Here is a 15,669-nt window from a genome sequence, read left to right on the forward strand (position 1 = left end):
ATTATGGTCATTTGGCCTTAATTAAGTTTGTGGAATTAGTGATTTTAGGACAATAAGCAAAACATATCTCACTCTTTGAAATCTTGAAGTCATATGTTTAAAAAAAAACAACAAAAAAACAACAACTATTTTCTCGATTAATCAGTTTAGCGTTTTGTCCATAAAATGTCATAAATTGTTGAAAAATCTTAATAATTTTCCAGATTTTGAAATGATGTTCTCATTGTCGAAAAACCAAAATTACTTGTTTTTAGTTATTTTATAAAACACTCAAATTAATTAATTAAATTAATCAAAGTAGTTGAAGTTTCTTAGTTCTTGGTGTTGTCAGTTTTGCTTGTCCATGTATGTCTCCAGTAAAATGCTCTGTTTTCATTAGGAGTTGTTTAAAGGTGTTTCATCAAAACCATATGTCATGCACATGTCAGTGCAACAGTGCAGGACAGCGCTGGACAGTTTTGGACATTGTAGGACGGTGTTGGAAAGTGTTGTGGTTCATAATGTGTCTCACATTGGGAAAGTTGGCTCTAATGAGATGCTGTCTTTCTGGCCCGATGGCTCCTTGCATGCACTGCAGGCTCTATTATTTATGTGGTTTCCATGGTGATGGAGTTAGGGAGGGGTGGAGTCTGACAGCTGGTAGATCAGGGATGGTGACAGACCCTCCCCCAGCGCGCACGTGTGCGTGCGTGCGCGCGCATGCGTGTGTGTGCGCGCGTTTCATACAGTACTTATGAGGACATCTTTTTTGGGTCGGGGCGGGGTCTGAGGGTTTACTTTGTATTTTTTATGTGCTGCATAATTGTGCATCCATGTATTTGAGCTCTCTTCCTCTGCCTGCGTGTGTGTGTGATGATTAATGTAAAATATTCAGAAATATCAGCTACGATCTGTTGCCACAAAATGTATAATAATTTTAATTGACAACTGAAGTTTTGTCCTGTTGGAGCAGAATTTTCATTGCTTATATTCTGACACAGTCCCAGGCCTCTCTTTGTGTCTTATGATCCTGAGCTATAGGATCATAAAAAATACATGACTTGACTTGAATTATCTGGGGGAATCTTAATATTAGACATTTCATAAATGTTTTACCCATCATTTAATTTTGAGTGTCAAATAAAGGATCCTTTCAAAATAAGTTATCTTTTAAATGTACAGTGTGTCTTGGTTACCCACAGATATCATATAACAACAACACAGCTCAATGTTGTCATTATGTAACCAAACATAATCAATAATCGGCTCAATCGGATCATATTTTCACAGGAACATCATCGTCACAGACATGGACCAGTAAACAAAGCTGTAATCACTCTAGCTCACACAGCCTAGAGTGATTAGCAGGGAGTGTGTGTGTGTGTGTGTGTGTGTGTGCGTGTACACACATACATCTTGTATCTTTAGGTATTGTGTTACCCACACACACTCAACCTCAAAATCCATCAGCATCATTTTACAAACACCTGCAAGCAGTGGAACACCTGTCCCAAAGGTATCTCTCTCTCTCTCTCTCTCTCTCTCTCTCTCTCTCTAACAAACACACATGAAATGCATACATAGCATACTGTAGATAAGTGTAACAAAGAGAAACACTCAGGATGCGTATGTATCTTTTAATAATCTGCCGATGTAAAAATATGAATCTGAAAATCGATAAATAAATGTTGATAAATGGAGTTGCGACCCTGACTGGTAGAAGATTATCCACACCTGCATGTCCTCAACTTCCTCTCCTCTTTCAGACATTAATATTTAACGGCATCTCCACTGCTTTTTACCTGGTTGAGACATTTTTGAAACTTAACTTCAAACAATTCCAACCCAAAGCTGCTGCTTTCTGTGTAGAGGCAACTCGTGTCGAAGCCCCTCATGCTTTGCTAGTGGATGTTTGGTGGAAGCTCTAAAATCCCAAACCAACATAGTTAGACATAGTTAGCTTAACTCCTTCTCAAATGCAATGATATAAAAACCCTCAGTGCACTGTACCAGCAGTTTACCTGCTCACTTGTGAGTATTTGTCTGTTGAAAAGGAAGTTTAATACCAGTGCGTTTACATTCCTATTCTGTACAAACACCAAACAGCAGACCTTGGTCCTCGCCAAAGCGAGTAGGCTAGTGTGTGTTGACAGTTCTTCCTGTGGACACCCTCCCAACTTGACATGTTTTTTTTTAACACTTATCGACTTTTTAATCATTCACATTTGGTAAAGTGGTTAGTAAAGCATTTTTATCTGGGTGAAGTCCAGACAATATCGGAGCAAATAGGACAAAAAAAAAATAAATAAATGAATAATAGTCACCGTATCAGCCATCGGCTGCCCTGGTTTCTTAATTGTGGCCTCATCATCGGCCATAGCAAAACACATTTCACTAAACCTCTTCTCAAATGGCAAGAGGTAAACACAAGAACACACAGAACAGAGAAGGAGTGTGACATCCCATCAGCACTCAACTCCATATTAACAGAGGTAACATTTGTTTCCTGACATTTTGTAAAAGCCGCAATTTGCATCTTGGAATTTTTTTAAATGTATTTATATTTGTAAGCGTTTGGACATTTATAATATTATTTTGGATTCTGTAACTTTGTTGCAGTGAACAAGGTGATAAAGGAAAGAAAAAGAGACCAGGCTGGGAAAGCTGTGGAGGGGAGGGAGTGAGGGTGAGAGAGGTTCAGCTATAACAGAGTGAGAGAGGGGGGTGAGCTCTCAGACGGTGTTTCCAGTGAAAAATGCTCTTGTCTAAATTCCTGTGGACTCGTGTTGCTACTCGGCTTTCTGTCTATTCTTTGATCCCTCGCTCTTTCTTTTCTCCCGGCCTGCACTTACCCCCTCCCTTCTTTTTGTGTCTGTGTGTCTCTCTCTCTTTTTTGTGTACTTTCTCGGTGTCTCTCAATTCTGGTGTTTCGCTTGGTCTTTTGTTGCACACTCTTTTTTTCTCAGAGTAGACAGATTCCTTCTTTCTTATTCATGTATTCATTCACTCCTTTTTTTTTAAATTCATTCCTTCCTCCACACACACATTCACATTATAAGTAGCCGCAAGCTGAAAACTTTCCAGATGAATTAAACGCAGCGAGGGCTGATGTGATGATACAAAGACTAAGAATAAAATTGTGATAACACACAGTTTAAATATATATTTGCAAAAGGTGTTTGTAATGGCCTCATACTTGTCATATTGATTTACATGAACTGAGAAATCCATCAGTGAGGGTTTTTTTTTTTGTTCTATTACCTTTAACAAACGCATACCAACAATCTTTCCTCCATTCATCCAGTCCATACCCCACTTCTAAAGGTGTGTCTTCAGTAAGAATTGTGCATTTTTACATCAACATGATTGGGTATAAAGTTCATTTTTTCTTCTTTTTTACATTTGTTGTTCACTTTGTTGTTTTCCAACCAGTGATTCATGTCTCAAACATGAAACGACAAACGAGGAAAAGCAGAAAACACAACATTAAAAAAAGGACCATGGGTAGCATTAACAATGTTACCTTTTTTCAAATCAATAGCAGTTTAAAACAACACGATTAGCAAACCACAAATTCTGCAGTTTAATTGTTCTATTTTGGATTGTTGTTAAAATGAAATGCATAAATGTTTGAAACAGTTGGTACTCACACTTGCACAAGCGTGTATTAGTTATTATTTTTGATGGTATTTATCCATCTTGTTTTATTTTATAGCACATAGTGTTGGTGGGAAAAGAAAAATGGTCTTTCAGTCAGAAACGGTTACTAAATAACAATGACTCCACTGCTTCTTTAGTGATGAGATAAGAAGGTAGCCTCCCTCTTGAAACCACCTCAGACGAACTCTGACTATCACAGCGAACATGCATTACTCTGCAAACATGTTATGATGTATCACATGGTACACACACTATACTGTATTTATGATGCATTGCCCCACATCACACAGTAAATATTGTTCTGAAGCATTTGCATTCTCACTGTATGTCAGATAAGTTATAAATAGATATTTCACCCATTTTGGTAAGCCCTACCATGGCAAAAGTCGTATATCTTCAACTTCAGTCCCTCTTTTAAACGGAAGTTTTAGGAGGATATTTTCGGTGTAGTAGAAAAAGAAGTTGCAGCAGTCACCCAGGTTCCATGTTTACATTATTGCTATTTAGAGCCATATGTGATATTACCCAGTGTCTTTTGCAATGTGAATGGTGAAAATAAAACCCAATATTAATATTTTTTTCTTTACAGAACCACCATACCTCCCAGACCTTGTTTTGTATAGATGTTATATGTTAGATGTTGATAATTTCTTATTTTTTAAGTAATGAATTGAAGCTCTAAATAGTTGCATTGACCTGTCGATGGTAAAGTGGCGCTGCAAACAAATTATTATAATTCTGTGCAGCTGCTGAAAAGGAAGGGATGAAAATGGGAGCCACACAGTGCATGACACATAGGGAGATGGACTGATGTTGGAGCAGGTTTTTTATGTGAAACATTCACACACAGTCCTGCAGCTTTGTATTAAAGCTGCTGTAAGAACCTTCTCCCACTCGGATACAATCAATGCTGCAACAGATTTATCTGCACTGCAGTGTGTTTGTGCGCACTTGTGTGTGTGTATGACACATCCATCATGTTTATAGCTCATAATATGCCATGTGTTGAATTTAGTTATGACAGTTCTGTTCCTTTTCAGTAAAACCCATCAGGTTTACTTTGTATAGCCCATCAATCTCTGGCAGTGACTCACGTCTGACCAATGACCGCTGCTGATTCAGACCTTTTGTTGTATGTGAGATCTACACACACACACACACAGTCAGTGAGGCCGTGTTGATAAATCATTAAGGTTGTGAGTAAGTTTTTTTTTCTCTTCCTCCTTTTCCTTCTATGTTCTGTCCGTGTGAAGGAACAAACACTTAAACATTTCTACACCAGTCTTAAATTTTTTTTTTCATATGCAATGTATTCTGCCAGTTTTCAAAGGCCACATCATTACAGAACCAAACACAAAAATTGGTGTTCATTGTTTTTAGGCGTACATCGTGATCCTGGAATCATGAATATGTTGAATCAGATATATTTATTGACAGGTTTCCTTGTCAGTTTTTCCATCTTATGCTTGTTTTTTTGTTTTGTTTTTTTTTGCTTCCTGTAAAACCAGCCAGGTTTCAGTCAGACAGTGACTCAATGACCACTCACTGAGGCTTGGTGCACAGACACATCAGCTCAACGTAATGTTACTGTTATAGGGTCAGATAAAACCTACCAGCGACAGGTTTGCTGTGTCACATAAATACGTATGTTTCTGTCACTTTGAAATAACCAGCTATGGACTAGGGCTGAACAATTAATTAAAATATAGTAATACAGCCTACTGCAAATTTAAATCGCACGAGGCTCAATATTTTTTTCAGTCAAAATGTGTGTCAAAATATCATTCTAGATTAATAATTGTTACACATCTTCTACAGACTAAAGAGGACATCTTTGTTTCTCACAAAACACACAAATATCACACAGTAGTCATTTTAAATATGTTTTTCGAATGAAAATGAAAATAATTACGTAAAAATGACCATTCTCTCGGATATCGTAAATCATATTACAATCGCAATTCCAGTCAAAATAATCGCAATTAGATATTTATTCAAAATTGTTCAGCCCTGGTATGGACTAGTTAATAATGGCAATAACATTTAAAGCAACTTTATTTCCTTTTTAAAAACTCATGTTTTCAAAGTGCTTTGACTGACAAAGAAACACAATTTGAAAGCAACAAATTTGGAGGATATGGAGAATGCCATTATAAATAAAACCTTAAGAGAAATGAAACCTCAAAGAAGCAAAAGAAAGTCGGGGCAAGTAAAATAAAAGATGAGATAGAAAAAGAGACATCACATTTGGTCAAATCTTGTTTCTAAGAAGTGATTAAAAGGACTCTCACAGTCTCCTGTTATTGATTAGTCACTGTTGTTCCTTGGCAGGATTAAATCTGTCCAAGTGAATTCATTAGTTTTTATCGATTGTTATACTTTTCAATGATTCAGCATAAAAGTAGCAGGAGACAAATAGTGAGAGAAAGTCATGATGCATTTATGTCCTGAATCACCACAGTGTCTCACATAATTTCACGTAATCCCACATTAGTTTATTTCCTATTAAGTAGTATTGAATTCACTCTTATGCAGATCCAAAAATCTAAATCTGTCTTTTCCTCTGTCTGTAGGTTTTTTATCATATTTCAGTTTTTATGATAGAGCACATTACATTTCCTGCCCAGCAGAGTCTCTGGGGATTACTTTGTGACAAGATAATTTCTCTGTCAGATAGCTCTAATAGCTCTTCTCTGCGTGAAATTAGAACTTAATGAGGAGATTTCTATAATAAATATTTGCGCATAAAGAAGAGAAATCTAATCAGAGATCCAGGACTTTGTGATGTGAGATGAGAATAGGGGTTCATGTGGTAGTCTAGAAGATGGAAAGAAACATGAAGAGGAAACGGGTGCGGGTTATGATGCATAGAGTTACAGCGGTTAGATGGAAAAGGCCAGTTTTGTGTGTTGCTCGATTTTCTTGCACCTATAAATCAGAATTACACTGCAGTAAATGTGGTTCAGTTTGACACTCGTTCCAGTAGGCATCATAATCAGGATCCAGTTTGAAGCCTAAGCTTTTCATGTCACATTCACTGTTAGTCCAGTCAAATTCCATCAAGGTCTCTGAAGGACCTGTATCTACCGATTTTTAAGTGCACATAAAGCAAAGAAAATAATTTCTTCTGACTTTGCCACCATACAGGAATATGTGTCCCTAACCACCTTGACAAATTTCTTCATATCTCTACTTCATTACTTCACAGTTAGGAATTTTAGGTGTAGTTTAGGCATAAGTTTTCTATTGTGTCAGCTTTATATCCCCACTGAAACAGAAAATGCTATTTTTTTTTTAAAACAAGTCCCAAATTGGGATCATTTTAAAAAGCCCCATTTGTAATTGTGTGGAGACAACCAATATGCTGCTTTGGGAAAACGATGATGTCATAATACCACCTCTCGCGCACGCGCACACACTTGTCTGCAGAGTGTGAATTCATCCTCAGTTCTAGTTTTTATAACAACACTTCATGTGTTATCAGCTTTTCTGGTTGTAAGCCCAGAATCATACATGTGTTAACTCCTCAGTTGAAATTAAATGGGATATTCTACCAAAAGAATTATGCGTTTGACAAGTAATCTAATCTAATTATTCTGTATTTTGGTTACTGCAGAATATGTTAACTCGTTTCTTGATCACTTGTACAGCTCTGAGTAACCTTGCAGTGAATGTGAAAATGAATGTCTTTGACATGTGGTTAGGAGGAGCTGGGTACTAACCAGTCAACTCTGCCAGTTTTGCACACACATACACACACACACACACACACAGACACAGACACAGACACACACACACACACACACACACACACACACACACTGGCCCCTGAAGGCTATATGCCAGCGTAGGACAGATGGTTGTATGGGGTGGGGCTGTCCCTGGATATGTGTGTGTACATACATAACCAACTGGCCCTCTCCTGGGATAATTTGGACGATCTGCTCTTCATTTACATTTCTATTATGAATTAGTGGCCCAAGAGGGTGTGTGTGTGTGGGAGGGGCAGTGGGCTCTGGGATGGAATGTTTTTTCTTACAATAAATTGAATATTCAATGGGCTAAACACACACACACACACACACACACACATAGACAAACCAATAGACCAAAGAGGTTGTGACTTCATAGTTTAAATCATTTCTGTTTTAAAGTAACTTTGAGAGTCACCGAGTTGAGGAAAATAGAGTCATTTAATGTTAGGAATGTAAACTGAGGAGACACGAAAAGATGAGCCAAAGGATTATGGGTTAGCGTCTTCCTTCATTCCTTCCTTCCCTTTAATGTCTCTCACCCCATCCTATCATGTCCATTGGTCACCCACAAATTACAACAGATATTAAGTCAGTTTGAGGTCATGACCTGACAATATACAGAAGAGCAGTCGGGATGTACAGTATAAACAAGAGATTCTCCAAAACCCCCCCCCCCCCCCCCTCGTCCTCGCTTCCCTTGTTCCCTTCATCTTTCCTTTTGATTTATGTTTGGCTGCATCTTCTTCTTCAAAATTACCATCTTTCTCTTTACCACACGTACACGCACGCACGCGCACACACACACACACACACACACACACACACACACACACACACACACACACACGCACACACACACACACACACACACGCACACACACACACACACAAGAGTAATTGATAACTAGTGGGTGGCTGAGGGAGTGGAGTGCTGGTTCTTTAAATATGTGGTGGTGATATGTATGCCAGTCCCAAGAAAAGCATCACTCCACTATGTTGCTTTACTCTGTTAATGCTTTCAGAATCCAGTGGAGTTAATGTGCTGTAAAACTTTGTTAACAGACTTAAATGCTCACTAATGTGATCAAACTCCCTAAAATAGTGATGTGGTTAACACCAAGCAGCACTCTAACAAGGAGAAACAGTGTGTTTGCTTAATGTGGTGGATAAATTTAACACTGGTGATTATTTCTGAATTGGGTCACCTGGTGCACCAGCACAGTTCTGTGGCACAGGCCGTGCATTAGGTACAGTTCTATACTGTTCATTCATTGTCGGCCAGGAAACCACTAAATCACAGCAGACCTTGTGTGAGTGTGAGGCTGAGAGCTGGCATTTAGACAGTACTGTAATACAGAAGAACAGTCGGGATGAACAGTGTAAGTGAGGGACTCTCCCAAGTTTCAGCTTCAAAGACCCAAATTATAATGGGTGTGGTACAGAAGTGTGTGTTTGTGTGTGAGTCAGTGAGTGTGTTAGTGTATGAGAGAGACAGGGAGAGAGAGACTGGGCTTTTGAACTTGAAAATCGATCCTACATGACGTGTGCTTGCATGTGATTTGCACACATTTTCATTCATGTGTGTGTATGCAGTTGGTGTGTAAAATATGCTAAAATATACATTTGAAGTCTGGGCCTGGGGGGTTGTCACTTTACTGGGGCAACACTGCAGACATACAGTACAAGACAAAAAATATCTCTCTTTCCTCATGTTATGCCTAGACACACACACAGGTTATTGCAGTTAAAGCTGCATCCACACTATTCTGCGTGTTTTAAAATGCTATCTTTATGCCTGCTGTCAACATTGCATTGGTGTATTAGAGCCTCTGAAATGAAGGAGTTTGAAAATGCCGCTGGCTTTGTGTTAGTTGAAAGGTTCAGGGCTGCCTTTCAGTCTGGATAGGCAGAAGCAGTGACATCATCCACATTCGCTTCTTGCAGTTGTTTCTCATCAGTTGCTACTCCACAATCATGAATTCCAAATAAGGAATTTCACCATATTTTTTGTCGCCGTTGTCTTATTTTTCTGTGTACCAGCTTCCTCTATAATTTTTAATACTTTAAACCCTGGATGGGATCTGTGGCGCATGCGCAGAGCTCCCAGGCCAGTTTAAGTCTGACCCTCGCCTGAATGAAGGTATACATGCAGTAATAATTTGACTCCCAGTTGTGTTAGTCTGACTTTGAGAGATTCGATTTAGCACCATTTCAGTTGCATTAACCTGAAATGGTGCTAAAAAGGGTGTGAATGGAAATGAAAGATGAATGATAGAAAAATGTACTGTAGTGTAAAGCAGCTTTGAGTGGTCATTAAGACCAGAAAAGTGCTATGAAAATACAGACCATAGGATCCAGGTTAGGAGCTGGTAGCTGGCTTTAGAATTATTCTGTGGATTTTACAGGGTTTTTTCCTGCGGAGTTCTTTGGTGATTTCACTTAGACATTTAAGGGATATTTGATAAGGGGAGCCGGCAGAGAATGTCTTGAGCAACTTTGACAGATGTTCACACATAAAGTGTCTTTAGAAAATGTCAGGAGAATATCCGTACTCCAACGCATGTGGGAAAGCAGAGATAAGGTGATGAGCATTTTATATTGTTATTTCATATCCCTCGTACATTTGTTTTCTCTTGACAGCAGGGATAAAGATAAAACATACAGTAGGGGATGGTGATGACTGCTGTGTTTGAAATGCAATGGCATATGTATGTGTATGTACGTGTCAGAGAGAGTTAATGTATGTAGGGATGTTCTGTGAACTGTGTGTGAAGTCCTCTTCCAGTAAATGTCGCTGCTGAGGCTGCTCAGGCTGACAAGGCGTTTCCAGGAAGTGCTGACATGTACTTGCAGCTATCTCTTGAGGTGTGTGTGTGTGTGTGTGTGTGTGTGTGTGTGTGTGTGTGTGTGTGTGTGTGTGTGTGTGTGTGTGTGTGTGTGTGTGTGTGTGTGTGTGTGTGTGTGTGTGTGTGTGTGTGTGTGTGTGTGTGTGTGTGTGTGTGTGTGTGTGTGTGTGTGTGTGTGTGTGTGTGTGTGTGTGTGTGCGTTCATGTGTGTGCGTTCATGTGTGTGTTCATAATGCCCCTGTACACAAACATGACCATATATATGTCTAAAGAGTTTTCTACTTTGTAATTATTATCTCCATTGATTGAAATCTGGGTTGTTGTGTTGTGCAGCAATAACATTTTGAGGATGGAGAAAAATAAGTAGTGGGCTTGATAAAAAAAAAACACAAAGGGAGATATCAGAGAGTGCTACACCAATCAATATTTAATGATAATGCTGGATCATATGGCTGTAATACATTATAATATAAATGCTCAGAGTTTGGTTCCCTTTTCAGCTTTGTTTCGGGGCTTTACCCTGTTTCCTCTTGGAATTTTTGTTAACAGTGGAACACGGTCCTGTCCACTCCCCACCTCAACAAAAAAAGCTGTTAATGAATGTGAGTGCATCTTTGGTGGTTAAACTGAATATGAAAAGGTATGAAAAATAAATTGACACCTCACTGTAAATTAGTGCAACTTGTGTCATGTTCAGGTTGAATGACCAAAGCACAGAAACAGAAGATCTGTAAGTAGGACGGCTATATAGTTTCTAGCGTGTTGGTGCTGACAAGCTACAGAAGACAGGAAGGCACATGCTCAATGAAAATATGGCTTAAATATCATTTAAGTCAAGAATAAGAGTTTGGGTTTGCAGACCACACACCAAAGTCCATGGAGAAATTCGAGAAAATCTGCTTTTTCACATCACAGCACACAGGAGTTGTTGATCCACTGCTGCCTCCATCAGTTAATGTGTATGTGTTACTTTATCACTTTGGTGTTTTAAACCCTTTGTTCAAATATATAAAAGTGTGGGGAGTGAGCAATTGACAAACGTCAATTTCATGTTGGAAAAAGTCTTAATATAATATATAATACAACCACTCTTTTATCGATTAATAACAGCTAAAAGGAACCTGGTCAAATATTGATTCCTTTGCTGTTTTGTAAAATTGGACCTTTTTGCCATCAACACAGTGCAGCCAATTTCCCCTCTTTTGTTTAAGTTTTTAACCTTTTCTTAGAGATGTGACTACTGCTGTTACGTCTATTAAAATGCATTGGTGCAACATACTGAGAGCAATTAATCAGAATCAAGTTCTTTTGTCAGGTGAAGTTTACACAGTACTAGGAATTTGTTCTGGTCAGTGGTGCACATATAGAATAAAGAGAGAGACAGATAAATAATATATGGAAAATAAAATGATATAGAGTTCACATTAAGGGTTTACTAAATGTTTAAATATGTTCCTTTGCTCGCAGAGCAGCCTGCTTAAGATTCAGGTGCAGCTTATTATAAGTAAATGCAGCTTTAAAGTGTGGCTCAGATTTAAATAGGCCAAAGAGAAGACAATGGATCGGTCAGCCATGACACTTGTGACAATTTGTGATTCACAGAGAGGCTGTAATTATTGTCTATGACACACAATTAATATACTATTGTACACAACATGTTTATGTGTGTTTGTGATCCTGTATAGTCTATATCTGTTTTTAGTTTTTTAATTACTTTTTGGTTGCCATGGTGTTTTTTTTTCAAGTTGTATTTGTTGGTTGCAGCTTCTTATGTTTGCTGCTTTTCTTGAGCACTTGGTTATTGTTTGGTTTTCTTTTTTATTGTGTTGTTTCCTCTTGTGTTAACTGTCAAACTGGATGTTATCGATGTCTCATCTGTTCAGTCGTTCATCCTACTGATATGAGTGTGTGAGGCGTGAGGGCAGAGCTGAATCATTCAGTCACGTGAGGGATTTTATTTACATTTTAACTACAGTAAATTAAATCACACATTGTGTGTGTGTGTGTGTGTGTGTGTGTGATTTTTGTGCTGCATTTTTATTTTCTGTTGCTTTTCAGCTTTTCCATGTTTTCTTGCATGATCATGTTGCTGCATCTCAGTGTCATGTTGCTCCTTTGTTGCAGTGTCTTGCCTTGTATCCAGTCAGGTCACACACACACAGCTGTGTCATGTTTTTCTTTGTTTAGCTTTGTTTCTTTGCAGTCAGGTGATAAACAATACATCTGTGCTAATGTGGGCCAAAGGACAGTTTCTGTCATTCTGGGAAAATCATCCGACTGGTGAAACTCACTTTACTCATTTACTGGTGATCAGATGTGTGTGTGTGTGTGTGTGTGTGTGATTCTAGCAGACAGTGTTTGGTTTTGTTTGATAACAGATCTCTGCTGAAAGTGACAGGACTGTCTGAAATGTGAGACCTCAGCTGTCTGATTTCCTCTGTGTGTTTGTGTGAGTGTGTTCACAGCTGACAAAGATTCATTGTTTTACTGTCAGGCTCTTTTAAAAGAAGATGTGTTAGGTTTTAAAGCAGATTATTAGGCTGTGATTCAGTGCATTGCGTGTGTGTGTGTGTCAGCCAAACACAATAAAATGTTGTGTGTCTTTCAGGGATTGGTTTTACTATAGTACATAATTAGCCTCTCTGTGTGCTTCCTCATGTGACTCACCTGATGACATCGCTCTATGACATCACAGTCTCTGTGAGGTAGTTTTGGTCAAAAGGAAGACGAGGCTGCATGCACTCAGTCACTCCTCCTTTACTTCTTCTGCCGAAAGTTCTCTCTGTTTTTGGTGTTGTTTCTTCCTGGATCCACTCAGAAGCTGTAAACATGTTTCTTTGTCTCTGTTAAGGTAGATAAGACGTTGTTGGTTTTTGGTGTAAAATATAAAGGTTGCAGGGTTTGTTTGTTTTTTAATGGATTTTTGATGCTTTAATTGTATGGTGAACTTCTCAAACTTTGTGATTTTGTCAATGGGATCATACTGATCCAGTACGATCCAGTTCAGAGCCAGTTATAGCAGCTGGTTAACTGTTTAGCTGTTTTCACCAGTTTAACGTGTGAAGATCAGTTTGAGTTGAGTGCAATGCAACATAAAACAATTGTGTAGCAACCTCCACAGGAGGAAGAGCTTTGTTGAGTCTAAAAAAACAGGGATGTTGAATGACATTATCTCATCTTGTCTGAAAGATTTGGATGCATTTGAGGACTTTGGGATCCTGTGCTTCAGAGCTTGATGAACTTAAATATAGGATAGTTGGGTATAATGAGATAAAAAATTGAAGATCTCCTTCTTGCCTAAAACAAATACAATGGGATGATGTACAGTTTCATTGCCCATCTTGATAAGAAGAACTCGCAATAAATTGATTGGTGAATAATAATAATCATGATCATCAATGGGGAACATTTTTAAACATTAAAAATGCTGTCTAGCTTGCCAACCGAAAATGTTTATCTGTAATGCAAAAAATATGAGCAAATTGTAATGTAAAGTGATTTCAATGCGCTAGTTTAAATCAGGTTGTTGTTTTTTTATATATATATAAAGGATCACAATGATATTGATATCGCATTTAAAAATCTATCTTCTTTTTTGCACTTGCAGAGTAAAATGGAAGAAAAAGATTCCATAAACACAAAAAATGTCAATAGAGTATGTTAAATCTTAGAGGCCAACAGGATTTTTACATGGATGCAGTCTGTTTATGTGAAACAAACTAAAGGTTTCTTAGTTTTGGTCATTGTTTGAAAGCTTGAAATAAATAAATTAGTGTTTTGGCAATTGATTTATTAAGTTTTTAAAACCAGAAAATTATTTGATGGAGCCACTTGTTACATTTGAGTTAATCTTACATTAAAAAAAGCTCTTAGCAGTCTGGCTTTTAATATTGGAGATGTGTCATGTGAATTATCACCTGTGATTGTTCTTGCCTCTGAGCCTTCGCTGTTTGTTTGTGCAGGAGCAGCCGGCTGCAGCTACGCTAAATATGTCCGATAATGGGGAGGTCGAGGACAAGCCCCCAGCTCCACCCATGAGAAACACCAGCACCATGATAGGCTCCTGCAACAAGGACCCCACCCCCCTCAACCACAGCTCCAAGCCTCTGCCACCGAACCCAGAGGACAAGAAGAAGAAGGACCGCTCGATCCGATTCATCCTGACCGGAGGAGGTGACAAGAGTGAGTACTGATGCCTGTGTGACGCAGTGTAAACTGTGTAAAATCAGTGATTTAATATCAGGCCACACAGTTATTGTTGATCTACTGTTGCCTTCATCAGTCAGTAAAATGTGTTATTTTGTGACTTCAGTCTTTGAAATCATTGATCCATATAACCCAAAAGACACCAAACAAGGCACAGCGTCATAAAGAGATAAAAAAACCCAGATTTTCTTCAGCTTGAGAGATTGAATGGTTTACAAATTGACCCAAACATGAGTTCCCAGTTAGATAAAGCTGTCTGAAGGCGAGATAGAACGAACATAAGATAATGTGTTCTTCAGCTGGTGAAAATTTCACCCGTTGAGATTTTTCTTAAGTGACTAAAATATAGTTTTGTGTCTCTGCTAGTTGCCAAGTTTTAGTTGGGGCATCCTTCAAGCTGATTGTAGATGTATTACCTCATACACCTCCATTTAAAAAAAAAAAAAAAAAAAAAAAAAAAAAAACCAAAAAAACCCTGCACTATTCCTTTAACATGCATGCATATATTATTTTTAACACGGCTTCTGTCTGTGCCTCTAATGGTGGAGTCGCTGCAGTGAATTCTGCTGCAGAGCATCCGAGAACAGCTTTGACACAATAAGGCCACAATAAACTATTTTATACTGCTCTAATTCACAGAGCGAGGCTTTAAAATAGAAACAGACAAACTAAGAATATTTAAAATGAGTCGGTTTACTCCCGATTGAGGTGAGTTTCATAATAAACATCACGTCATGCATCATTCCTCTGCCACTGATGTGATTTTTTGATAAAAACTGTAGAAATGATGGCTTGATGGTAAAATCAAGTGCACTGAAATAAAAACAACACTTTCATAAAAACTGCAGACCACCAACTGATTTATCTGTTTACAGACATTACTTTGGCAGCTATGAATGTCACATGACTTCAGTCTTTAGGTTGTTTTTTTTACTTATTATTTGTCCCAACTAGTGAAGTGTAGACAGAAAAAAGGCCTGAATCATAAGCTCTTGGAGAGTACAATCCTCCACCAAGGCCTTTCAGTCTAAAACCAGATCACCACCAAAAACCTTATATTGTCGTCCTTGGGCCATTAACTCTATACCGTATATATAGTTTTTTTTATAGTTATACTGCTCACAGACAGACAGACAAATGCATCCTCCTTAGAGGAGGCAATAAATGCAATGAAGCAAGCAAAACAGGTGACATTAGTCACACACTGTCTAGCTTCCTTCCAT

The 15,669-nt window shown here is 38.3% G+C and overlaps 1 protein-coding gene across 3 annotated transcripts in view; it reads left to right on the top strand.

Annotated features, from left to right (window-relative positions):
* Positions 1-15,669, top strand: part of pak1 (p21 protein (Cdc42/Rac)-activated kinase 1) — a 39,498-nt gene that overhangs the window by 9,671 nt on the left and 14,158 nt on the right. For 2 of the 3 annotated variants that reach the window (XM_058633955.1, XM_058633957.1), the window contains one exon: positions 14,203-14,422. In XM_058633955.1, coding sequence (XP_058489938.1) covers positions 14,230-14,422 — 193 coding nt within the window. In that variant the 5' untranslated portion in view covers positions 14,203-14,229. Of the gene's footprint in view, positions 1-13,003; positions 13,092-14,202; positions 14,423-15,669 lie in introns of those variants that run through there. The other variant, XM_058633956.1, reaches the window with a different exon arrangement.

This window comes from Solea solea, chromosome 7 (genome assembly GCF_958295425.1).
Source record: "Solea solea chromosome 7, fSolSol10.1, whole genome shotgun sequence".
Taxonomy (NCBI): domain Eukaryota; kingdom Metazoa; phylum Chordata; class Actinopteri; order Pleuronectiformes; family Soleidae; genus Solea; species Solea solea.